The sequence below is a fragment of the Chiroxiphia lanceolata genome, chromosome 4 (genome assembly GCF_009829145.1).
Source record: "Chiroxiphia lanceolata isolate bChiLan1 chromosome 4, bChiLan1.pri, whole genome shotgun sequence".
Taxonomy (NCBI): Eukaryota; Metazoa; Chordata; class Aves; order Passeriformes; family Pipridae; genus Chiroxiphia; species Chiroxiphia lanceolata.
The window spans coordinates 15,225,979-15,250,972 of NC_045640.1; the positions used below are offsets into that span (position 1 = coordinate 15,225,979).

Here is a 24,994-nt window from a genome sequence, read left to right on the forward strand (position 1 = left end):
GACAAATGAAAGACTTGTGACTGATTGGAGCTTTTAAAGTAGAAATTACCTTTCCACTGTTTCGTGACTAAATCTTAATCTCTTGCAATCACAATAAGACATTTTAATAGATCCACACCACTCCGAAGTTAATTATCATGCTTTAAACAGACACAGCAGTTTACTGTGTTCATGCTTCTAATCTATTTCAATGTACAAGGAAACAGAATAACACAAACAAAACTAGCACTGAACAATTTCTTCAAGTTTTGTGGAATACTAGAGAAATCCTTGCAAACTTAACATCTAACAGAATGACTACAAATTGATACTAGAAACCACTAATAAATTACCTCTAAAACTGCATGATTTAACAGCTAGTACCCAATTATGCACCATATACTGTTATAACTCAAGTAATTTACTTTCAATGACAAAATTACTCAAGGAAATTATTTTCCTCTAATAGCATTCAAGTATACAGTTTTCTACATTACATTGTGAAGAAAAATATTTTTGTTTTCTTCCAAGCTTTTTTCTTTTTAACTATAGCTTTACTCCTATTTCTGAAGCACTAGAGTAGAGATCCCAGGTGTATCTACCCCAAAATGGAAAAGTACGCATATATTTCATAAAGTATTACTATGTGAAAAAAAGACAAAGGACAGCCTAAGCCCAAGTTAAGTAACTAACTTTAGGACAAGGTTTCAAAATGGAAGGTTTCAGCTGAGCTCCCAAATTCTTATCTAGGTATCTAAATATTGTCCCAAAGCTTTCCAGTTGCTGTGAATGAAAATAACTGCATTCTTCGCAATTTTTAAACCCTTCTATCAGAAAGCAAGTGTTAGAATAACTTGCCTGTGTATATTGACATTTCCAATCTTTAGGTCAGCATACCTGGATATTTTCCTAAAAGGTATGTATAGCTCAAAAACCAAGTACAATCCTGTGACAGAAACTACTGCCTGAAAGTATTTCTCCTGTATGATGCAGGAGGTCAAGTGACTTCATCAGTTCATCAAATGGCTTTTCCTGGCTTTAAACCTGTTACTGCTCTTGCACTGTCAGTGTTTCATCACTTACTAAGTAAAGAAGTTGAACAAGTGATTCCTTCTCAATAGCTTGTTAGTACTGGTAGTTTTATCTTTTCATAATACACAAGAGTCAACACCGTGCTTCTGTGTAAACACCTTGTTTTCTCTTTATGTAACAACAGGAGCCTGGCTACAGTTTCCTCTCACAGGTCAATAATTTTTTAGTATTGGGGTGGAAGTCCTCCAAGATATTCTTCTCCTCCTACAGATCTCAGAAAAGCAATACACCTCTAAAATCTAATTTTTATCATGTCGAAACAAAAATAAAGCAAAAAAATACCTCTGTAAACAGTAACCCCTGCATAATCAACATGTACAACAGCAACAACCATCCTCAGCATTACGTGAAAGCACTATTTTGCTTCTTTTCTTTATATACAGCTTCTGAAAGAAAACAAGGTTGCAAGTACACTGTTCCTTCAGTTGCTATTTTCATAAAATGAAAGCCCTTTCACTAGCCAGTGTCAGTCACTATCTGAAAACTCATCCAGGAAACCAGATTGTACTTCCAGATGCTTCCAAGGAACACTTGGATATTAAAGATATGCAGGCATGCATACGTGAAAAATAACAGAAATAAAATTCCTCCAAATGGAAACTGCTGTCTGATTTTCTACCTTTATGGTGTCACTTCAGAAAAAAAAACATTTTTTATCCTATGTTACAGTGTATCTTACTGTAAATACTTCATAAGATTTGCAGAACTCCAGCAAAGAAATCATATTTTGGGGCAAAATATAAATCAGTGAAAAATATTTTTCATTTGAACTTCACAGAATCTGTATTATTGACTCCAGTCTGCTAGAGTACAACACTGTCTATGTTATACTTTCAGAAGTGCTATTTATATATTGTAACTCTAAGAGTTTCTTTGTTTTCTTCACAGGAAATTAGTCTTTCATAATTAATATCATAAAATGTTACAGCATCGCTGTAGTACAATTAATGGTTCTGAATTAAAATGTTTTGTCTCTGTATTGTTTTCAAATGCTTTTAAACAATTTTAACTTGCTGGGTAAGGTCTTTTTTCATGTTTGCTCACGACATGGTCACTGTAACATGACAACAAATTACTTGGAAAGTGAAAAAAATCAAATCTTTTTCTGCTGTTCAAGTAAATATATTTATGATGCTTAAAAATTAGGTATCTGCTTCTACCATTTTGTTTCAAAAATTGCTAGATGTTGTTTTTATCATCTTCAATAGAAAAATGGTAGGAGAGCCAGGATGGTAATAAGGATGTTTCTGTAAGATTTCTTAGCTGGAAATAGGGGAATTTGGAATCCATCTAATTAGGAAACTAACTACATGATGATTATTTAAAGTTGCATATTTTGGTGGTTAGAATAAACCATTGTATGATACTTACACAATCAAAAAGAGGACAGGTTAAAAAAAATCCCAAAACAACATGAAGTTAGTCACTCCATGCAAAACTGCAGATAGCATAAAAAAAAGTCAAATAAACAACTCATAAGTATTACACCTAGGGAATAGTGCAGTTATTTTAAATATATACCAGTACTTAATCTAGCAGTCCTCTGACATACAGAATCATGAACTATACCTGTTACTACAAACAGGAATGCTTTCCAGATCTCCATTCCAGACACGTGCCATGGCTATATCCTGGGGCCGTGTCAAATTCAAGCATGGGCGAGTGATCTCTCCACTCCTGTGTGCTGCTCTCCAAGCAAAGAGAACACCGGGAGAGAGGCTGAAGGCTGGGCAAACAATGGTGCAGCAAGTCCTGTAACCTGTCTGCCTAGAGCCAGAATCCTGAGATGCACCCAAGTATGACTTCTGTACACAGCAACAACACACAAGATAGTATTTAGTTTCATTTTACTAAATACATATACCCTATGTAATTTCTTTAATAGCAAACCACATTGAGAGCATATAAAATAATATGTAATATGAGTAACTTACTTTTATTTCCAACCAAGGCCACAAGTGGCTGTGTTTCTGATTCTTCATTCACTTTTTTTACCACATTATACCAGTCTTCTAAATTTTCAAAACTCTGGCCATTGGTAATATCATAAACCAAGAGAACACCCTAAATAAAAAGATATATTTTAGATGTTACAGATTGTAAAAACACTTTAATACGGTAAAATTTGCATCAGTCTAAATTGTTATTATTATCATCATCATCATCATCATCATCATAAAATAGAGCATTAACAAACAATGGCATCATATCTTATGAGGATCAATTAAAGGGATTCTAAACCTTTGAGGTATACACATTTTATTACAGTATTTCTCCCAAATTCCATGTCTTTCAAATTCTACAATGGCAGAAAAAATATGGCAACACAGTAAAGAGCACAATCAGTTATATCAGAAATATTAAAAACTCCATTTGCTTTATGGGAAACTCAAAAAAGTATTTCACACGAATAGGAAGATAAAAATTGCACTGGAGAAGGACTTTTACCTAATATTAGTTGTAGTTTCACTTTTCCTATTTTTGAAAAAAAATAAAAAAAAAAAGACGTTCAATTTTACATTTCTGTGCATTGTCTGACTGTCATGTTTCTGCTGTCTGTCGGGGAGAAAGACCAGACTCCCCTTCTTCAGTGCTGTAGAAGACAAGCAAGAAGTACTGGTGAGCTTTAAACTTTCAAAAGAAAACTAAAGATATGGTCAGAACTCAAAAAGAAGGATGTCCCATATATTTCAGAGGTTTTGGGCCAAGCTGCAGGTATAAAATACTCAAAGCAGACATTACTGTGGATTACTCAGTAATATTACTCAGCCAATATTACAAAGCACAGCCTTCTAACAGCCCAAATGTCATCCCTGTCCCCTCCACAATTCTAAGATCAGCTCTCAGATCTCAATTATTGACTCTTCTGCCCCTTCCTTCCACTACACCCTAATAAAGTCAGTATCTTGTAAATGAGGAATAAAATCAGAATTTCAGTTGCAGTTGTTCTCATGGAGTTCACACCTAGGACAAAAAAACCCTGCAATTGCACACTGTTTCTCACATGAAATTTTCAAAAATACTTTGAAGAAATAATGTAATGCACACAAAAGTAGCTGGTTCAATGACCCACTATCAATAGAAAAGATTTTTCAAGTCAATTTTTTTCAGGCATTTGTCTGGGCCCAGCTTTAATTGATAGTTTCACAAGAAGTGTCTTAGATCACAACATAGAGTGTACACTTAACTAATTTCACATATGGTAAAAAACTGGTACAGACTGTAAGATTACTTGAGAATAGTTTAGATTATATGATGAGAAACAATCTAAAAATAATAGGATGCAATTCAATAAATACCATGACAAGTTCAAAGGAAGCAATAATCAAGTGCACAATAGGAAGCATCTGGCTTTGTAATAGGTTCCATACAATAGGATCAAGGTGTTACAGATCACAGTTGAACATGTCAGGCTTATTTTGCAAATATCACATTGGCATGAAACATTCCAGATGAAACAATGCATCCAGCTTTGGACACTGAGTATCAAAAAAAAAGGTAGACCAGAATTCTAGAGACCAGTAACAATATCAGAGGTTTAGAAACCATGGGAAAACATGAGAAAATTGGGAAAAAAAATGGACAGTTTAACAAACACAAGACTGATGGTAGGCATGATGATGCTGGTACAAGTTTCAAGAGAAGATAACAGTTTTCTTTGCATCTGATCTTACACATAGTTTGCAGATGCCACTAAACTGGGAGGACCAGCCAATATGCCTGACGGCAGGGCTATGCAGACATGCTCAGGGAATGGGTGAACAGAAATCTTTCAACATTCAAAAAGGATAAATGCAAAGCCCAGCAGCTGCGGAGGAATAAATAATAAAGGTTGGGGGGACTGACTGGCTGGGGAGCAACTGAAAATGACCTGGAGGTCCTGTCAGACAGAAGGCCAAATATGAGCCAGCAATGTTCCCTGGCAGCAAGGATGGCCAACTGGGCTGAATTAGCAGAAGCACAGCCACTAAACCAAGCAATTGTTCTACTCAGCACTTGTTAGGTCATATCTAAAAGAATGCATCCAGTCAGAATACATCCTAAGGCCCCTCGAGACATGAGTGGAGTAAGTTCAGCAGAGGGCCACCAAGATGATCAGAGGTTGGAGCATTTGTCCTACGAGGAAAAGATGAGTGAACCTGAGTTCTTCAGCATGGAAAGGAGGTAGCCCTGGGAGGACCCAAAAGCAGCCTTCTATACCCATGAGGAAGCTATGAAGGAGATGGAGCCAAGCTTTTCACAATAGTGCATGGCAGGGGGATGAAACACAATGGGCATAAGCTGAAACAAGAGAAATTCAAGCTACATATCATGAAAAGCCTTTTTACCATTACAAAAATCAAGTGGGTTTGATCCAAAGGTTGCCCAGTCTCCATCCTTAAAGGTTTTCAGGAAAGAACTGGATAAATCCTTGAGCAGTCTAGTTGCCTCCCACAGTTGACACTACTTAGGGCAGGAGGTTTGACTACAGACCTCCTGAAATCCCTCCCACCCTGAACGTTCTTACAAATCTGTGATCAATACGACATATAGCAATAGGTTTACAGCAATAAGATTATAGCAGGTGTAAAAACAAATGAACAACAAAAAAACACCCCATGGACACAGTATGAATGTCAAAGCTCTGAAATACACCACATATAACAAAGTCACCAACATTGGAAAATTTTTAAGGTTACCAAAAATTAAACAGACATTATACACGCAGCTCTGAAGGAGGGCAACAGATCCTACTGAGATCCCTTCAACTCCTACTTTCTTATGACAGCAGTACCAATCTATCTCTTTTCCTCCAATGTCAAAACCTTGGCAAAATAAGTTCTTGTCCCTTAAATTTATATAGCTGCTATTTTCTATGGAACAGCTTTTACCAATTCCTTTAAGGAAATTAAAAATTATGACACACAACTTTACCTTTATTATCTTTCCTTCTTTACCAACCAAATCTAATATTAAACATCCACTTCCCTCTTCCAACTTTGGTACAATTTATTCCTTAATATCTTGCATCTCAGTTACCTTCTCCTGTCTTTATAACTACCCAAATGCCTGTGCACATACATAACTGTCTTTCACTATCTAAGTCTTGCTCTAGGAAGGACGTACTTTTGTTATTAAATGCTCAATGTAAAAGAAGAAACTCAAGCTAAAGGACAGGTATGGTAAAGGTTAATAAAAAATACCAGCCATAAGGTTGAAGGCTTTAAATGAGGAAGAGCACATGGCAATGCTTCTTTCACCAGCAGTCAAGTTCTCTCACCAGCTTGCAGAAGAGCAGACTATCTAAATGATCTTCAGCACTAATCAGAGTTAGATGAAAGAAAAAGTTAAGAGAGTCTGAACATTTAAGGTTAGTCAACTCTAACTAATTCTTCAACAAAATTCTACTCTGCTATATGTCCTCTAGACAACTGAAGCTCACCTACTCCTTCAAAAGAAAAGGTATTCACAGTGGATTCACCACGAAAGAGATCATTGAACAAAGTTTGCAACTACAGTTCATCAATTTCCCTTTGGTCCCTTTCTCTGTGATCTGAAACACTGCCTCTAAAGCACATTCTTTTCTTATCTATTTTTTTTTTAACCTTGTCGATATCTGCTATACTTAAGAAACAAAGATGGCAGGCATGACATCTTAGAGATTCAAAAAAAGGCAGCATGGCATCCAGGTCATAAAGAATACTTTCTGATTAGATTTTTATCATAACAGCACTGTACAAGCAACTTACTATGATATAGATAATTAACAAAGGACTAGTCAGGACTTCATGGCTAAAATTTATTTTGCCTTTTTTTATTTAATAGAGAAATCCCATCATTGCTTTCAAAAAAATGTCATATTTTCCACAAACTTACAGTATATGAAGTATAGAACAATTAGACAGTGTAAAAGCTGTTTTTTCCCTATTATGTATGAGGAACTAAGGTGGAAAATTAACACTGGCCTTTTTACACAAAAGTAGTGTATTTCCCTGCAGTGAAAAAGGTTTGAAACACATGGTGGTTGACATGCCAAGAACAGCACGTTAATTCTCTAGTCTCCAGCAACGTGTCAAATAGTCCCTGCTTGCATAATTGCACTCTAGTAAGAGAGACATTTTGCCTACATTAGTGCATATGTGAGTGCTTTTTGTTTTGGAATTATAGAGCATTTTCAAAAACAGCTCACTTGAAACTAAGAATATTGCAGAAATTATTTGCTGATCCCTGGAGAAAGTAGAGTCTGCAGTACTCTTATTCTACTAACAAGCCAATTTATGAGGTAGCATATACTAGATCTTAAAGATTTAGGGGCAGCAATTACAGGTAAGAGATGGGAGCGGTTCTGGAAGATTTACCACACAAACAGCAGCAGTTACTTTACAGCAGAACTGCTATTACAGAAGTGTTTGTAACCAGCAATTTATCCTCATTACACAATCAACATTTAAAAGGTGTCAAGTTTACATCAAGATTTGTCACAATAAAAGGAAGCTACAGAAAACAGTAATTAAAACCATATGTTTTCTTCTTCAGATTTATCCTCAGCTACCCTCATCCTATGACTGACTTTAGTATGAAGGAACTAAATTAACTTCCAAATTTTCATTAATATTCATAAATATTCATAAATATTCATAAATAAGTCAGACCAAAATTCTAAAGTATTTTTTCTAGTCACAGAATATTCATTTAGTAAAAGCAACTGCATTATGACACCTTACACATTTCCAGAAATGCTACTTTTGCAAGTGAAAACAGTTTACAGTCGACATTTACTTAACCACTGTTGCCTTTGTTGATACTGAGGACATGGCCACTCAAATATATGTGACTGAGTTGCCATAATTGAATGAGCTACTGTCTATCGGTACAGCTGTGGCACCCGACTACACAATTACTCTTAGCCTCTCTCAATTCTGAGATAAACATGCCAGTTTTAAACAGCTTTCTGTCACTGTTGATTATTAACACCTTTTATTTATAAAGAACAAAGAGATCTTTTTTCCCCACAGCTTGCAGAGTTCTTCTGACTCACCACTGAAATTCAGCTACCAAGATGGGATGCATCAATTATAATGTTCTAAATGAGCAACATCAGAGAGGAAAAATGGGTTTAGGGAAAAGAACTGCTTCAAGCCAGCAGGTGAACTGCACTTTCTCCAACTGCAACTGCAAGCATGCAAGCAAATTACATAGGTTCTCATTCTCAAATCTGCCATTCTTATTTTAAAACATGGCACAAGAAGTTAGGGATCTCAGTCAAAATCTGGCATCTTAACAGTAACTTAACCAAAAGATCTATCCTAGAGAATTGATTCAGGTCTCATTTTTCAAAGAGAAGGAAACCTCCAGCGGGCAAGGTTCGCAGCAAAGTATAGATGAATGCTCCACTTACTCCCCCTGATATCCTGATCAAATTCCAACCAAGATCCAGTTGAACTGTAGATCACAGATAATCTTTTTGGTTGCTTCTTAGATTCTCAACACTTCCATCTCCAGCTGGTTATAGTATTTTATAAGTAGGTCTACCATACACTTAAGATTTCTGAGCATACAACCAAGAATTCTGCCACTTATGATTTCCAAATCTCACAATGATCAACCAGATGGAAGTCTACATGAAGCTATGGGCATCTGCAAATACTGGATAAAAGCATGACGCATATTGTAGGTATGCTACAAACAATTCCACACATGTTAATCAGAATTATGTAGATTTGGAGAATACACAGATGAACACAATTTTTGCAACAGATCCAAATCATCTACTCTATATGTATCTGTGCAGCTCATGTATTTTACAAACAAGATGTTTAAAATCCCAGTTGCACCACACATGCTGACCAAGTGCCACATATCATAGGCACACATACTTCTTTTGCAGCAACTTTCACTAGAGTTACTTCACTATTTTAAAGGCTTTCTTGTACTGGGGAACCCCAAACTGAATACAATACTCCAAATGCAGCCTCAAAAATGTCAGACAGTATGATAATCACTTTCCTTGATCTGACTACTTCATACTAACACAGCTCAGTATTCAGATAGCTTCTACTGTAGCAAAGGTACACTGTAAACTCCCATTCAACTGTTGGGTTTTTTTCCCCAACAGGACACCCATCCAAGGGCTTTTTACTACAAAGCCATTTCACAGAATGACTGAGGTTGGGAGGGACCTCTAGAAGTCATCTGGTTCAATGTTCCTGTCGAAGCACCTAAGCCAGCTGCCAAGGACCACGTCCAATTGGCTTCTGAATATCTCTGAGGATGGAGACTCTACAACCTCTTTCATCAACCTGTGCCAGTGCTCAGTCATTCTCATGGTGGAAAATGTGTTTCTTGATGTTCAGTAGGAACTCTCTGTGTTTCAGTTTGTACCCACTGGCTCTGGTCCTGTCAATAGACACTACAGAAAAGAGCCTGGTTCTGTCATCTTTGCATCCTTCCTTCATATATGTATGTATTTAGATAAGCCTTCTATTCTCTACCCTGAAGAGTTACTACTGCTCCTTCAGCCTCTCCTCATAGGAGAGATGCTCCAGTCCATTAACCAGACTCTTGGCCCTTCGCTACACACTCTCCAGCTCATTCCTAGACAGTTGATTGCCAGCCTGAATAAGATTATTCTGTACCAGGCGCAGGACTTGACATTTGTCATCCATTGAACCTCACAAGGTTTCTGTTAGTCCACTCCTTCAGTTGGTCATGGTCTTTCTCAATAGCAGCCCTACTCTTCAGCATAATGACCACTGTTCCCCAATTTGGTGCTACTCACTGTGTTTTGTTCCATTGTTCAAAGAATTAATAAAAGACACAAATCTGGTACCAACCCCTAAGGAATACAACTCATAATCAGGCACCAGTAAGATACTGAGCTAGGGACCATCTCCCTTTAAGTTCAGCTGTCCATTCAGATTTTCAGTCCACCCATCCCACCTCTATCTCTACATATGGTAATATTACGGGAGATTATGTCAGAGGCCTTGCTGAAGTCAAGATAAATGACATCCACTGCTCTGTTCTTACCACAGAAGGTAATCAAGTTGGCTGGGCACAGTTTACTCTTGCTAATTCCATGTTACCTCTTCCTCATTACTTTCCTGCTGTTTTGTTGTCTATTCACAAGAATTTTTATCCATATTTCGATTTTCCTTTATAAATACTCCTACTTGTTCTACTTTACCTTTCCCCTTTTTCTTATAAAAAGCTACAGATGTTCAACATGCATTAAGCTTCTGTCTAGAAATAAGCTGAAAGCAGTGGTTTTCCAAACTCTTCATGGCGCCTCATGAATAGATGAAAATGAAGATAGTTTTATGCGTCTTTAACAGGCACTGTTACAAAGCTAATAGAAAAGTGTGTTAGAAGTCAGCTTTGGTGATAAGAAGCCTATTACAGACATTGGCAATACATGCTGACATTGGGAGTAACTAGTCCATTAAAAAAATTAGGGTTACAATGAGAGTTGAGGGAGGATTAAAGTTGAAGAGATTGGACATAGGGGTTTTTTTGTTAATGTGTTCCGAATGACTAGAAAAATCAAACTTTAGTCTTACTGATATCAACTTTTTCACTACTTCTGGGCACTGGTATTAACTTTTTGACCTGTTATTTCTGATAAGAAACACCTAAGTTTATCACCAAATTCAATACCAACAAAGTTAATAGCCTTTTATTTCCTCTACTGAGTTTACTTTGGGCATATGGCAACAATTTGTGATTAATCAAATTTCCTCTGTCACGGAAGCCACTTTCTCCTATTGCTTGGTAACAGGCAGCAAATCGGTTTTTATTAAAAAAAAAGAAAATGCTATAAAAGAGCTGCAACAGCTAAAAACATTCAGACATTTTTTCTGAAAGTGACAGAATGTTACACTGACAAGTTTGACTTTATCCCATTAACTAACAGATCCTAATCTCTGTGTTACACTTATGAATATAAAGTTGCTGTCCAATAAGGGGTTTAGGATTCCATATTCCTATTGCTTAAAGTACTGGGACAAAATAAATAGGTGTGTTTGTTTTCTTTTCACATAAGTATAATATTATCTAATAAAATATGTTATGCCTATTGTTCTCATTACAAACTCCAAATTAAGGAACAGAATACATTTTAGGATCATTCATGCTAAGAAGTTTGGTTTATAATACAACTTTCTAAATCATCTCAAGCCCCAATATTATATATATATATATTAACATTATAATGTTATACTATTTAGCTCTTTCTTAATCCTACCATTCACTTCAAGTTTCTCAGTTAACCTCAAGATAAAATTAATTTGCACTGGATAGGAGTTCTGCAAAAATATTTAGCTACCTAGTTGCCTCCTTTTGTTTGCCTTCTTATAACCCCAGTTGCACGTATGAGTTTAACGGTGTAGGATTGCTCTTAATTTCCTCCTTCTACTTTTTCCCCCAGGAGGCAGCTGTTCTAAAAGCAGCCACTCTATCTACCATGTGGATATCCAAATAGCCTTTACTATTTACTATGATTGCTTTTCTTAATTCAAGACACAAAGCCTGGAAACAAACATCTGCTCTGGAGAGTTATTCAGATCTACAAATGCGTACTCTTGCTTTGCTTTTCATGTCACCTCTAAGAAATTAGCCATACATGAAAATTAAATTAGCATGTTAATATCAATTAAGTTTAGACAGAAGAAAGATTCAACATTTTTGAGATTTACAAAACAAACTAAAAGCTATGTACAATGTATCTATGCATGTATAATTTTAAGAACAAAGTTTCAATTAATTTAATATCATAACCATAGATACAATTATCAGCATTTATAGTTACCTGAGCTCCATAAAATTTTTGAGATTAATAACACAACAAACTAAAAGTTCTGCATAATGTATGTATAATTTTAAGAACAAAGTTTCAATTAATCATTACTATAAATACAATTATCAGCATTTATACTGTACCTGAGCTCCATAAATATATTTATCCAGCATTTTGCCTCCTATCGTTTGTCCCCCTACATCCCACACTTGAAGAGTAACATTCAAATTTCCTGGGGAAAAAAAATTACAGATATTGTGTAACCTGGAAAATTTAGATAATAAAGATATATTATCAGAGCAGGTAATACAGCTCTAGCATATCAACAGCAATAGCTTTTTACAAGTATACAATAAATAGGAAGTAAATTTCAACAGAAAGATGATTGTATCATTTTGAAAAAAGTCATTTGTGTCCAGCTAAGTCATTAAGATACTATTAAATATGTTAATATCTAGCTATGGTTTTACTGTAACAGAAAATAATTGGAACTGCATAAAGTATAACACTCCTGACTAGAAATTATATAACATACTCCACTGAAGAAACACATAAAACTTTACAGAGAACATTCTATAGCACAGTACTGGGAACTGAAAGGTAACACAATTAATACCAACTTAACCACATTTTTTCATACCGTGTGTCCCTTCCCCACCACAAATCATCTTTACAAATCCAGAAGAGAGGAAAACTTACCAGGTAACTTCATTTTGGTAGTGATGCTGATAGTAGCATACAGTTAAAGAATTATATAGCTGACAGATTAAAAAACCAGAAATACCAACACACATCTAAGTTGAGGATGCAAACTGTGATTACTTCCTCCACCCACCAGCCCAAAGCAGGAAGCTAAATTGGGCATGATTTACACAATTTCATCTTCAAAGAATCTGTACCAAGAACAGACCTTTCTTCCTACTCTAAACAGTTTTGAAGCTAGGTTGAAAGTGCTAACAGGTTTTTAAAAACAAATTAATAAAAAAATCAGGTTAAATACAAAATATTTAACATCCTACAAGTCTTACATATTCTGTAAGCTAACAACTCAGAAACTCAGATCAAAAATACACACGGAAAGGTATGTAACCATATACGTACAAATATATTAATTTGTCTCATTTTGCAAGGTAAGAACTGTTTTCAAAACTGTACTGATTACCTTGGAATACCACTCTAATAGAGTAAGGACTGACAAAACCTTTTCTGATCTAAATACAACTCACATGAATTACATGTTAATACCAATTCTACTTACGCACAAATAATCACAACTGCCTATTAACTTTATTCCTAGATTTTAAAAAAATGCAACGAATTACACAACACAACAATTGAGAGTTGAGTGAAAATGAACAATTTACTTTGGGTTGCTAAGAAAGATATATTCTTAATTCAAATATTTTATATAGTTAACAATCTTATTTTACACAAGGTTATCTATTCAGCTATCAATTTATAACTACCACACTCACATTGGTTACACAAGGGAGTGTGCTCCATGGAAACACATCACAGCACTGCGTGAAAATAACCAGCAAATTAGAACCATAGAGCTGGATATATCCTATTTGTAGTATTAAATATATCACATTATATTTTTATAATGTGCTTGGCTTTAATCTGGTTAACAGTGAAGATTTCCAAAACTACTACGTTGATGTCAAAAATATAGAGATGAGACAGCATTTTTAAGCTACACTGAGTTTTATGTAATACTAAGAGAATCTCTAAATGGAGCTTAGAAAATACATCATAAACACTCCAGTTCAATAAAGAAACACTTACAATTAGTAAAAAGATTATTTCTTTTGACAGTGCATATACTATGAATTAATCAATTTTTTAAAAAGTTTTAAACATAAATGACTGCGAACAATGCAGGAAAGTCTTCCATAAAGCATCTGGCATGGATAAACTGGTGAACTCACAGTCTAAAAGACTACACATCCTCAGTGGGTAAACAAACTATGACTGCTCAAAGGCTCACCATGCTGTAGTATTCTACCCCTATGTACTCTACTGAATGTCATCATGTCATTCATGCCAGCTGTTTTAAAAAAAAAAGTTTTATAAATATTATCACTTTCAAGCTCAACAATTTTCAGATGCCTAATTTTGTGTTCAACTGTTTTAAGAAGTTTCTAACTTCATCTTTCCTCCTACGACTAAAAATTATGAACAGCACACTGGGCTTAGTATCTGGATAACTGCATGGAATGACCTGAGAAATTTTAATGCAGTTAAGTTATATTAAATGGTCTAACAGTGACTGTTCAACTAAAAAAAATCTACTATTAGAAATTATTTACTTTCCTTCACTAACAATAGAAAAAAGAAACAGGGTAGAAAAAAAAAAGATTGGTATGTTCATTTAAGGTGAACTGGTTGTGAATTAGGGCCTCGTTAACTACTGAAATTCATGTTGATCCTCTCCTGGGCAAAATGTTTCATTTTCCCTTTTTTTTCAGTTAGATTCTGTAATATTTGGTTTGTGCTGTAATTGATTCTGGAGAAGAAAGAAGGATGTTAAGATTATTCAGACAAAATGAAAAACTCCAGATATTTGCCTACCCAATATTTAATTAACAACTATGACAGTAGCACACAAAGTTTTCTACAAAATTTTGAAATCTGTTTTTTCATAGATTTAAGTGGAACATACAAACTGGAGACTTACTAAAAAAACAAAAAGAAACCATGCACCATAAGACAGTTCTTAAAAACAGTCTTAACATACCAATAAAACTAACTGAAGAATCCCCTCAAAATAAGATTTTATACATCCATAAGGAACAAGAAAACCTCAGCACCTTACTCTGTAGAAAACACACACAAGTGCAAGTTAAAATAACTGAGGCAACACAGAGTAGGTATCTAGATTGTTTCTGGTATGAACTGAAGCCACTGGGCTGATGCAGCAGTGATCCCGCAGGAGCACACGTGGTGCACTGGTTAACCTGACTTACAGCGCTGCACACTCTGGATGGAACTAAAAACACAAGTCTGCCCACTTTTTGCACCAATGACTTTAAAAAAATCCTTTAAACAGAAGGATCCTGTCTACTGAACGGTGCTCACAACCTTCCAAAATGTATATGACTATGGCTCTTAGGAGTCTCTATCAGCAGACCCTCTGACTAACAGATACACTATTTAAGCACTAAAATCTACACCACGGTTGCATCCAGACTATACAAGATTCTGCACCAATAAATATAATGAAACTGATTTGCATTTGGAAAAAAAAAAAATTGACCAAATTGCATAAAGCGAATTTGTCAAGCTGAATACTAGAAGTCATTGTTCAAAATCAAAGGATTTATTATTTGTATTAAACTATATTGTTTTATATAAATGTTTCAGCATGTAAAATATTTACTATCTTCACTGAAAAACTGCATTAGTTGCTAAAACAACTGGAGACAAATGCCACTTTTATCTTACAAAACCCAAGAAACTCCCAGAAAAAGAGTACTTTATTTTACAACCTAAAATGTATTTCTACTGTGGCCTAATGTAAACTTCTGTGCAATTCTAGAAATAGGGAGTTTTAACTTCTGAAATCTTTGCTTACACTGAAGAAGGAAAAAATCAACTACTGAACCACAGTTATTCATTATTTCTCCTACTAGATAAGAGAAATTGAGGCTTTTTTCCTATTGATACACACATAATGTCTGTGCAGTGGTATCAACTAAACCTTTCAAGTAAACACAGCAGCTCTGCAAACCCAGAACTAATTGAGAAATTAGAAAAATCCGCTTACTAAAGTAATGTTTCCCATTCCAGTATTTAGAAATTTTACCACCTTCCCTCCCTCCCTCTCACTCCCCATGACCAGTCCAGCTTACCTATAGAACACAGAGAGCCATATATACCTAAACACGTATATAAGTATAAGCAAAACCAGAATGACAACCTACAGAAAAACATTATCTTCCTAAATACGAATACAAACATTACTGTTTTGTTAATGATGAGGAAAATAGATGTACAGACTTTTTGGTGCTATTTTCACCTACATTCTGATTTTATTACAAAATAAACTATGAATGAACGAAATTCACACACAAAATAAACTATGAACAAAAATGAATGAAGCAATAGTTGATAATTTTCCAAATTTTCTACTCAACAAGATTATTTAGAATCCCAGTAACGCACTAATAGCTTCTGTATGCTTAACAGCAGGAAAAAAACTTGCAAAATAAAAGTTCTCAGCATGCACACTGTATGATTTGTGGACACATTCCACTTGCAAGTACTGCTGCTAAGTAATATGTACACTGGTATTTTTAGAGGCAAGAGCAGGACAATAAAAAAATTATTCTGTTGATTTTATGAAGAAATAAGCACTGGAATTTGGTACTTTATCACTCACCAGATAGTAAAAAAGTACAGCAAAATGACCAAACCAAAATAGTGAATGCAGGAATAGTCTGAAAAGATTATTCTGTTTCACTTAAGAAAATATATAAATATAATCAGAAATTATTGGCAATATAATTTTTAAAAAATAAGTTCAAGAACTGCATATATTTCCTTATAACTACAGGTTATAGATAAAATGTTTAATTTCTGGGTTTGCTTTCCTCCCCACTCTTCACAAGGAAAAAAGACAGAACTACAGAACTTGAGTCAACTTTTAATAATTACACATACTTTTTCTAACTTCTTCTGATTTCTGAATCCAGAAGAAAACGCATTTAATTCAATACTTGCATACTTAGAATATGAGCAAACACAAATCAATAAAAAGACTTATTTCAAATCCCCAATTGTTCAAAGACAAACTTGTACCAGCAACTATTCTTTTTTAATTATTTCTTTGCATTTTCCATGCAGTGTGCTGCAACTGGCATCTAAATAGTTTCTTTGCCATCATGAAGTGAAACATCTTGAATGCTCAAACTGTATTTTTATGAGTGCCGAGGGACCCTAAATTTTAGTGGTCTATTAAATGCCAGCAATTTCATGCTGCCTTGCATAAACAGCATTCACATATTAGAGCACTGTGAGTCCATAGCTGCATTATTCTTCTCTCACACAACTCAAATAGAAGTTGTGTATTTCATTAAAAATATATATATATATTTATTTCAAAACACATACACTTTTTCAATTAATATATTTAAAGTTCCATTTCATTGTTGTGTGTTACACTACCCACATGGACAGCGAGTGCACTCAAGCAGGGATAATAAAATTCATCAATATAGACAGCATTCCTTTTATTTGAATTCAGTGTTTTACTTAGAGATGCAAGTTGCAGACGTAACTCTGTCACCTGGCAAGAACGTACTAACAAAATTTTCACTGAACAACCTAATTTACTTTGCCATAAAAATCACTGTACTAAGCTTATTAAGTACACATTACTTTGAAGAATCTGTTTCTGCAAGTCTTGCTGTCACCCAACCTTTCAGTGTTAGTTTTTATTCTCTTACCTGGCAATAATATCCTTTTCAAGAAGAAGTCCAGTCCTATGGTTTGTTTGTACTGCTTTCCAAATGTTTCTTGGGCAAAACGTGTAGCTAAGGATGTCTAAAACAGAACAGCATCAAATTAAGTTGTCATTTTGAACAGCAAAAAACTTCATGTTAAACCAGAAGTATGAAATACAGTTAACCACTTTTTAAATCAATGAATGCTAACAGTGTTCATGGATTTGGATTGACAAGCAGTCCAGTCAGCTTCAACATAATAACAGGAGGCAGAGGTTACTAATTTATGCAAAAAGAAGCAAGGTGCGTATTTCCTGATTTCAAAAATACTGTAATAGTAACATTACAAAATAATACACAGATTTAGATGAGGAATCATTAATATGCTCAAACTGACACAAATCTAAGTAACACTCTCTGTATCTGAAGATTTTAATATTTTTTAAAAGCGTTCATTTCCAAAACAAGGGTCATCCCCTGGTACGGAACACCATGATCCCAAACCAACCTTCTGGGAGAGAACAGAGATCTGCACAGTGCAGAGTCCCACAGGAACTAAGGATGGCGAGATTCCTGCCACTGTACATCAGTTTCAGGATCAGGGACTACAGGAAGTCTAATATGGGGAGAATACTTTCCTGCACACGGAAAAAGAAAACTAAATTCACGTTAAGAATGTGCATTTGCAGACTCATCCCTTGCAGCAGAACTTGGAAACTTATTTCTTCAACTGATATTTTGTGCATTTATGAAAGCAGACCAATACATTATTGACCTAATAATCAGCTTTTACTACATACTGATAAAAGGATACACAACTAACCTAGATAAACTAAGACATTTATATTGTGTCAGTGGCAATTTAATAGCAATTTAAGGTCTCCATGTAAGGCAAGAAAAAAAAAACAAACAAAAAGGAGGGGGAAGAGAAAGGAAAAGAAAAAAAAGAAAGTCCAACAAAGAAGTAAAGAAGAAAAGTGTGGTACAATCCTAAAGAATACAAAAGTTTGTACTGCCAAAAAAATGAAATACTTTATTAAAAATCATCAAATACATCCTACATCAAATTAGTGCTGTACACTTACAAATCTCTTGTTGACATGACATTTGTAAATATAAATACAAATTACCTACATAAAAAAATCTAAATATGCTTTTACATACATAGGGAGGGAAAAAGACTAAGAGCCTCACAAAACCCTTACACCGTCTGAGAAAACTCAAAACAGGCAAGAAGGTTCTTCTTTTTTGCCAGTTTTCTGTTCATCAAGACCCAAAGAGATGAGTCACCCCAATTGTTATTAGAAATTGCGGTTAGAGCACATTTAGTCAAAAATTCAACAGCAAAATAATGCCAATAGTTCTGAAAAATGAGAATAGGTGAGGTCTAAGAATAGGATGGCTACAACAAAGATCTAAATTAGGCTAATGATGTCAAATGTACACAGGAAGAAAAGGTAACTTACTTTTTTTGCATTAAAACATGATCACCAGAGCTCCAGCATTAAAGCTCTAGAATGAACAGGCAAACATTTATTCAACCATTAAATTTCCTGTGAAGTAAATAAAATTATATACTGTTTTCATGTTTCTATATCATATCTATATTCTTATCACTGCTGTATATATAATGCATAACATTTTGATATCAGAAGATATGTTTAGGGAGTAACCCAAATTCTCAATTATAGACTATGGCAACATTTTCATTTACTTCACAGCACTCAAGCCCTGAGAGGATTAAAACTAAATAAATAAATGGGGGAAAATGCAAGTAAACTACAAATAGCAAGAGTATGGGTATACATTTACATCAGCGTGGAAAGGGGGAACACCACAGAGGATGAATCGTGAGAATATTGTTCTGCCTTCAGCTATGTGACAGTAACACTGACAACACACAAAATAAAATTCAACACAGATTCAGTCTGTAGAACAGAAAAAGTCAGTAGAGCTGATTCTTTTAATCACAGTAGTTAGCATGCCAAAATTACAAAGACATTATGTTTAATCTGTCATGACATTAAAGATGTAGATGAGAACAAGAAGACTGCAGAAATACACCCTTCAGCCTTTTCCCTGAAATTTTCCTTTTTTGGAAAAGTAACCAGTGCCTGCAGTACAGATTAAAGTATCATCTGACTATATCATGGTATTCTACATTCTCCAACACACTAATTTAGATCCTCATTAAATAAGTAACCACTCCCTTCTTGTTTTAAAGGCTCAGTAAATATTAGCTTATCACTCTGTGACACTAAATATTCCCTGAGAGCTTCTTGGGGTGTTAGTAAAAATAAACAACATACATTCAATTAACAGCCAACCAGTAAGAGCAGCAAGTAATCAACAGCATGGCAAAGTTCTCTTAAACTGTTTTTCTCTACTGCACTCTTGAATGCAAAGGAATTTATTGCAGAAAATCATTGACTAACTCCTTTCTAAATTTTTTCTAATAAATGTTAGAGCTCAAGAAGGTGCTGGATTACCAGACTAGAGTTCTATTTATTCACAGAACAAGCATTTATCCACAAAATACTAAGAGCAATAGTTGAAACTTCTCTACAACAACAAACAAAGAAGTTCTGTCAATGCATATTCAAGTGCCTCTACAATGCAAATACTCCTTTCAAATCCCAAAAGTGTTCTCTGCTGTGCTTGCCATAAAAGATTTTGCACAACAATTTTGCCTGAGAGGACATGTTGAGTATAATCCACGTAAAAACTAACAAAAGTTTAAAAAAGGTTCAGTAGAACTGTGGTTGTAAAAGTAAATGAGTGATCAGTGACCACGTTCTAAAAAGATTCTACTCCATACAATTTCATCCCTTAATGTAGAGATCAGAGAACAGCATGATAGTATGAAAGCCTTGATTCTTCACATCTCTACTAAGACAATCAGGCCACCAACTTGCACAGCAGAATCTCCATCAGAAATTCCATCAGTTTGGCAGGTTCACACACTTGTCTTAAATACCTCTAAGTGAATGACGACAAGCTATTCTAAATATCAGTACTCTGTTGAAGGTTGGCTTTACAAATTCCCTCCTTTCAGAAAAGAAAAGGTCTTTGAGCTCTAATATACAGCAACCAAGATACCAGTAAAATATCGTACATAAAATTTACAGTATTCTAGGTGCAAAATACAATGGGATATTTGGGACAGCTTTTTTTGAAAGAAGCTAGAATGGAATTTAACCTCATACACAAGGCATGACAGTTTCTTGCTTCCATTTTCCCATGTCAACAACTCAGTATAAACTGATGACATGCTGTTCCTAAACACCTACATTAATGAATAAATGGGAAAAAAGCAAACAATATCTAAGAAATAAATTGAAAAGTCAACAAATTGAAGTAAATTTTAAGTCAAATACAAGCAATGATAGCCAGCTCTGACACTGACTACACACCAGGGAAACACAGAAACTTTTAGAGAAAATTCCACCAATGACAATTCTTTGAGTAAAATCCTATAGAAGAAACCTTTGAGAAAGCAATGCCAAAGTGTATTGTCACAGCTGGAAGAAAGAAAACTCAACCCAAAATTCAAATGGATGCAAGCACAAAATTCCAACATCATGATTTTCCGTGCACATACCAACTTCACCAGCTAATTGAAATGCACTGTCCAAAAAGTAACATGTATCTATCTAGCCCTCCCCTCACTCCCTTCCAGAAGGTCAATGCCATTATCCAAGCACAGCAACACTCACCCCTGAGTCACGTCCTATACTACTGGGAAAAATGTTAGGACAGACTAAATGAAAAGAAACATGAGGCTAAATAATGAAATGTTTTAATTACCATAAAAACAAAGAACTGTCCAAGCTCATGTCTTTTCACCCCACTCCTAACTACTGAATGCAACTTTGTTCACTGAAAAAGAGAAAATTATCATGACTTTTTGATATTTGATGCTGATCTATTTGACATAGCTGGGCCAATCTGCATAGGACAGGTGATTCATTTTACAAGACTCAACAGTGACAACAGTATTTTTTACAACACTGATGAAGTTTTTGAGCCTAAGCGTAACAAGACAATCCAGAATTGGCTCAATGCTTAAAAATCTGATATCCTAAAAAATCCTAAAGCAAGCACCACTCTTTATGCCAGCCTATGTTTTAGCTCTGCAAATTCCCCTACCAGCTCAAGCATTCATTCTTCCATTTTCATCATCCATTGTTAACAGGAAAAGGTAGGATGTTTCTGCTACCATACTTTAGTCCCAGCTACAACAGACAGCAAATAGAGAGAACCTCAGTACACTATTCTTCAGCACCTCCCTTTCCACGAATAGCTCCAAGTCCAGAGGCCCAAAATCTTTTTCAACAGTAGCAGATCAAAGCAATCTACCTTAAATCAGTATCACTACATACTTCAGTATTAAGACAATCTCTGCATAAAAAGAGTAAAAATATCTGGATCATAATATTTTTTTCAATCCATACTAGTAATGTGGGTTTATTTTAATGGAAAATCATTTTGGCTCAGGAAGAATGGGTTGATTTAAAAGCTAGATACATAAGGCTGCTGTGTATACGTGATCCTTCCTGTAATCAAAATCAAAGAGCCAACTGATATTAATAATTGCTGTTTAACTTCATTTCACATTCTCCCTGCCTCTGAGTGCCTTTTAGATTGCTTTCCTAGTTTGTCTAGTTTGTTAAAGTCATTCTCTATTATCTTTTTCCTAACCAGTCATGCGTCCCTCAATTTTTCTATCAACAATTCACCATTTCCTTACTGTCTCTGTTTTACCCCAAATACTTTTACAGATTCTACTCTTACTCCTCTTATTCCTTCTTCCATTTTTACTCTTCTATACTTAGAGTTTGCTCCAGGAGTGCTTATTCCAATTCTTAAAATTCTAAGTATCCAGTTATTCATTTAAGCACTTCAAAATGAATGAATAGAAGCACAACACCCCTCCCTTGCCTCATGGATAGAGCAATTCCCAGCTAGTGGAAGTACATTACCCTTACCTTGAACTGGCACTGATTTGTTTTCAAGCTACTACCAATCCTTGCACAGAACCCGAGTCACGCTGCTTTTAAACAATGGGTGAGGAAAACAGAAAGCAAGTTTACACCTGACTCACAATAACATTTTTTTTTTTTTTCCTGGAGAAGCAAAGACCAGGCAACCCCAGATGGCCAGTCAGGAAGAAATAAAATCTTCCCCCCCTCCCCTTTTTTTTGGCAGGAGAGGGAGTAAAGGACAGAAGTCAAACATGAACATCTCACACTGAACACAAGATGCAATATTTTGGATATATGCCATTATTGTCTACTCTCCTCGTGTCTAATGATCCTAGCAACAGAGGAAGAGAAAAACCAACACCTTGCACAGTAAAAGAGAAGCTAAGTATGCATGTGTGTAAAGACCAGCTGTGAACCAGATGTGAGAGGCAGGATATTTAGAGTTGAAAACACATAGATATACACGTTTCAACAAGTAAGCAGAACGAGTAGCCAACGAAGGAGAGGAACCTCAACAATTTAGTCTTCTGAGGAGACTGAAATAGCACTAGGTACATTTTATCCTTCCATTCCATGACCCAATCGCTTCTTTATTTTTACAAGGCAAGGTCTTACAATAAACCTATTATTTCATGTGTGTGCTCCAGGCCATTAGGATGGCGGGAAGGAGCTTCTATTACAGCATCATCTAGGGGGGACGAGAGGAAAAGCAGCACACCAGAGCATTGCTGCTGCTCATGCCCAATAACCTGCACTGGAAGCACGGGATTCCTAGAGCCAGCGGGAGTTCCAGTGAGTGGCAGCTCTTATGAGGGAGGTAGGGACCAGCAGGAATATACATCAAAATTCAAGAACACTTGAAAATCCATGTTTGGTGAGAGGTCTTGCCACAAGTTGCTGAACAGCAGTAGGGAAAGGATTCCTCAGTTTGAATGGAAAACTCCTGGGGAATGCTACCAGTGAAGCAGCACTTCAGCTGTCAGTCCTCTGTATTTATTACACTCTCATCACACAGTTGCTTGGAATTGCCCATCTACTGACTCAGATGAACACAGTACCACTTCAGACTGCATTTAGAATCACTGGAGACAAAAAAATGTTTTGTTTCTTCATAGGGCTCTGAATAAGTAAGTGAGCAAAACCACACATGTACTTTCACTAATAAATGTCAGGCAGTACATTTAAACAGCTCTAATGACATTTCTCACTTTTCATATGAACTGTGAGGCAGGCAAACTTTCTACTCCCCATGGTTTCAGTTAATGACAGGAAAAAACTGTATAATTCAAGCATATAATAAATTTGCTATTTTCAGGTGTATCTCACAAAATTATTCAGGCTGCATATGGCAATAGATATATTCAAGAATATGGTAAACATCAGTGACTATTGTAATGGTAAGAAACCAGCCTTTCTTTTGCCTTCTTTGGTCTCTCCCTGTCAAAATTTCTCTTTTAAAAAGGCAGGTACTACTTGTTGATAAATAAACTTTTAGAAACTGTATTTCACTATGCTGATTATTAGATGGGGGGAGGGAAATAAAACTAAAACATGAAAGTCACAAACAAAAACCAAATGGACCCAGCAGTGCCTTTCCAAACTCTGAAACAGTAACTCCAATAGTCGCAAAGGGTTCTGTCCACCCCAGGAGGTTGGTGGCTTTGCAGCCGAAACGAGGGGCGCCTGGAGACCCAGCTAAGGAGCCTTCCCAGCTCGTCCTTTCGAGGGGAACCGTGCATGCTGTGCTCGGCCCCGACCCCGGCCCGGGTCACTGCGGCCACCGAGAGCAACGCTGGGCTATTCCTGCGACTCCAGCCCAGCAATTCCTGCCTCCGGCGCGCGACCAGCAGCGCACGGGGATCAGCGGGAAACTCCGTCAGCACTACAGGAATTACGTGATTCGCCGCTCTTTTCCTTACGGCTCAAGAAAATTGGATTAAAGTCGTGCACGTCTACTTGTTGATGATGCCTCTCCGGGTGCGGGAGCCCCGTCAGAGGGTTTGGCTGCCGAGCACGGCGCGGACATCGGCGGGGAGAGCCCGCGACTCCCGCGAAGGGCCAGGAGCTGAGGGGGAGCAGCCAGCCGGGTATCGCGACAGCGCGACAGACGGGAAGCCGCCGCGGGCTGCTCCCTCCCCTCCAGGGGAGAGCGCTGAGGGGGTAGGCCAGGAAGGGACACGGGGCACCGCGGCGAGGGAGAGGAGCTGCCGGCGGGGCCGGCACTGACCTTGCCAGTGGTGCCGTCCCCCAGCACCACCAGCTTGAGCTGGCGGTCCGGACTCTCCTCCTCCTCCGAGTCCGACATGGTCCCTACGGCCCCGGCGGGGAAGGAGAAAAGGCGGAGGGCAGCCGGGAGGAGCCGGGCACAGGAGCGAGAAGGGGACGGGGCACAGAGCGAGCGCGGCGCTCACGGAGCCGGCAGCAGCGCAGGGGCCCCAACCGCCATCTTCCTTCGGCGCGCCCGCCGTCGCTATGGCCCGCGCGGGGCGAGACCAACAGGAGCGCTAAGGGAAGGGGGGGGAGGCGATAGATCGCGGGCGGTAGCTACAGCAACAAGTCCAGCAGCTGCTGCGGGACGCCCCCACTGCAGCCCCCTCAGCGGCCAGGAGAATGGTTCAGCCCTCCTCCCCGCTGCACGCAGCGGTGGCTCGGCCCCACAGTGACGCCCCGCGCGGTAACCAAGCAACGGGGGGCGGGGCGGGGGCGAGGCTAAGGCC

The 24,994-nt window shown here is 36.9% G+C and overlaps 1 protein-coding gene across 4 annotated transcripts in view; it reads right to left on the reverse strand.

Annotated features, from left to right (window-relative positions):
• RAB28 (RAB28, member RAS oncogene family) overlaps positions 1–24,760 on the reverse strand; it is a 64,652-nt gene extending 39,892 nt beyond the window's left edge. For all 4 annotated transcript variants that reach the window (XR_004356825.1, XM_032686426.1, XM_032686425.1 and 1 more), the window contains exons 1-4: positions 24,505–24,760; positions 17,296–17,392; positions 11,989–12,077; positions 3,006–3,135 (exon numbers count right to left, since the gene is read on the reverse strand). Coding sequence is in view for 3 of the 4 variants with exons in the window: in XM_032686426.1 (XP_032542317.1) it covers positions 3,006–3,135; positions 11,989–12,077; positions 17,296–17,392; positions 24,505–24,582 (394 nt within the window). In the remaining variant the exon portion in view is untranslated. The remainder of the gene's footprint in view (positions 1–3,005; positions 3,136–11,988; positions 12,078–17,295; positions 17,393–24,504) is intronic.
• Between the last annotated feature and the right edge of the window lie 234 nt (positions 24,761–24,994).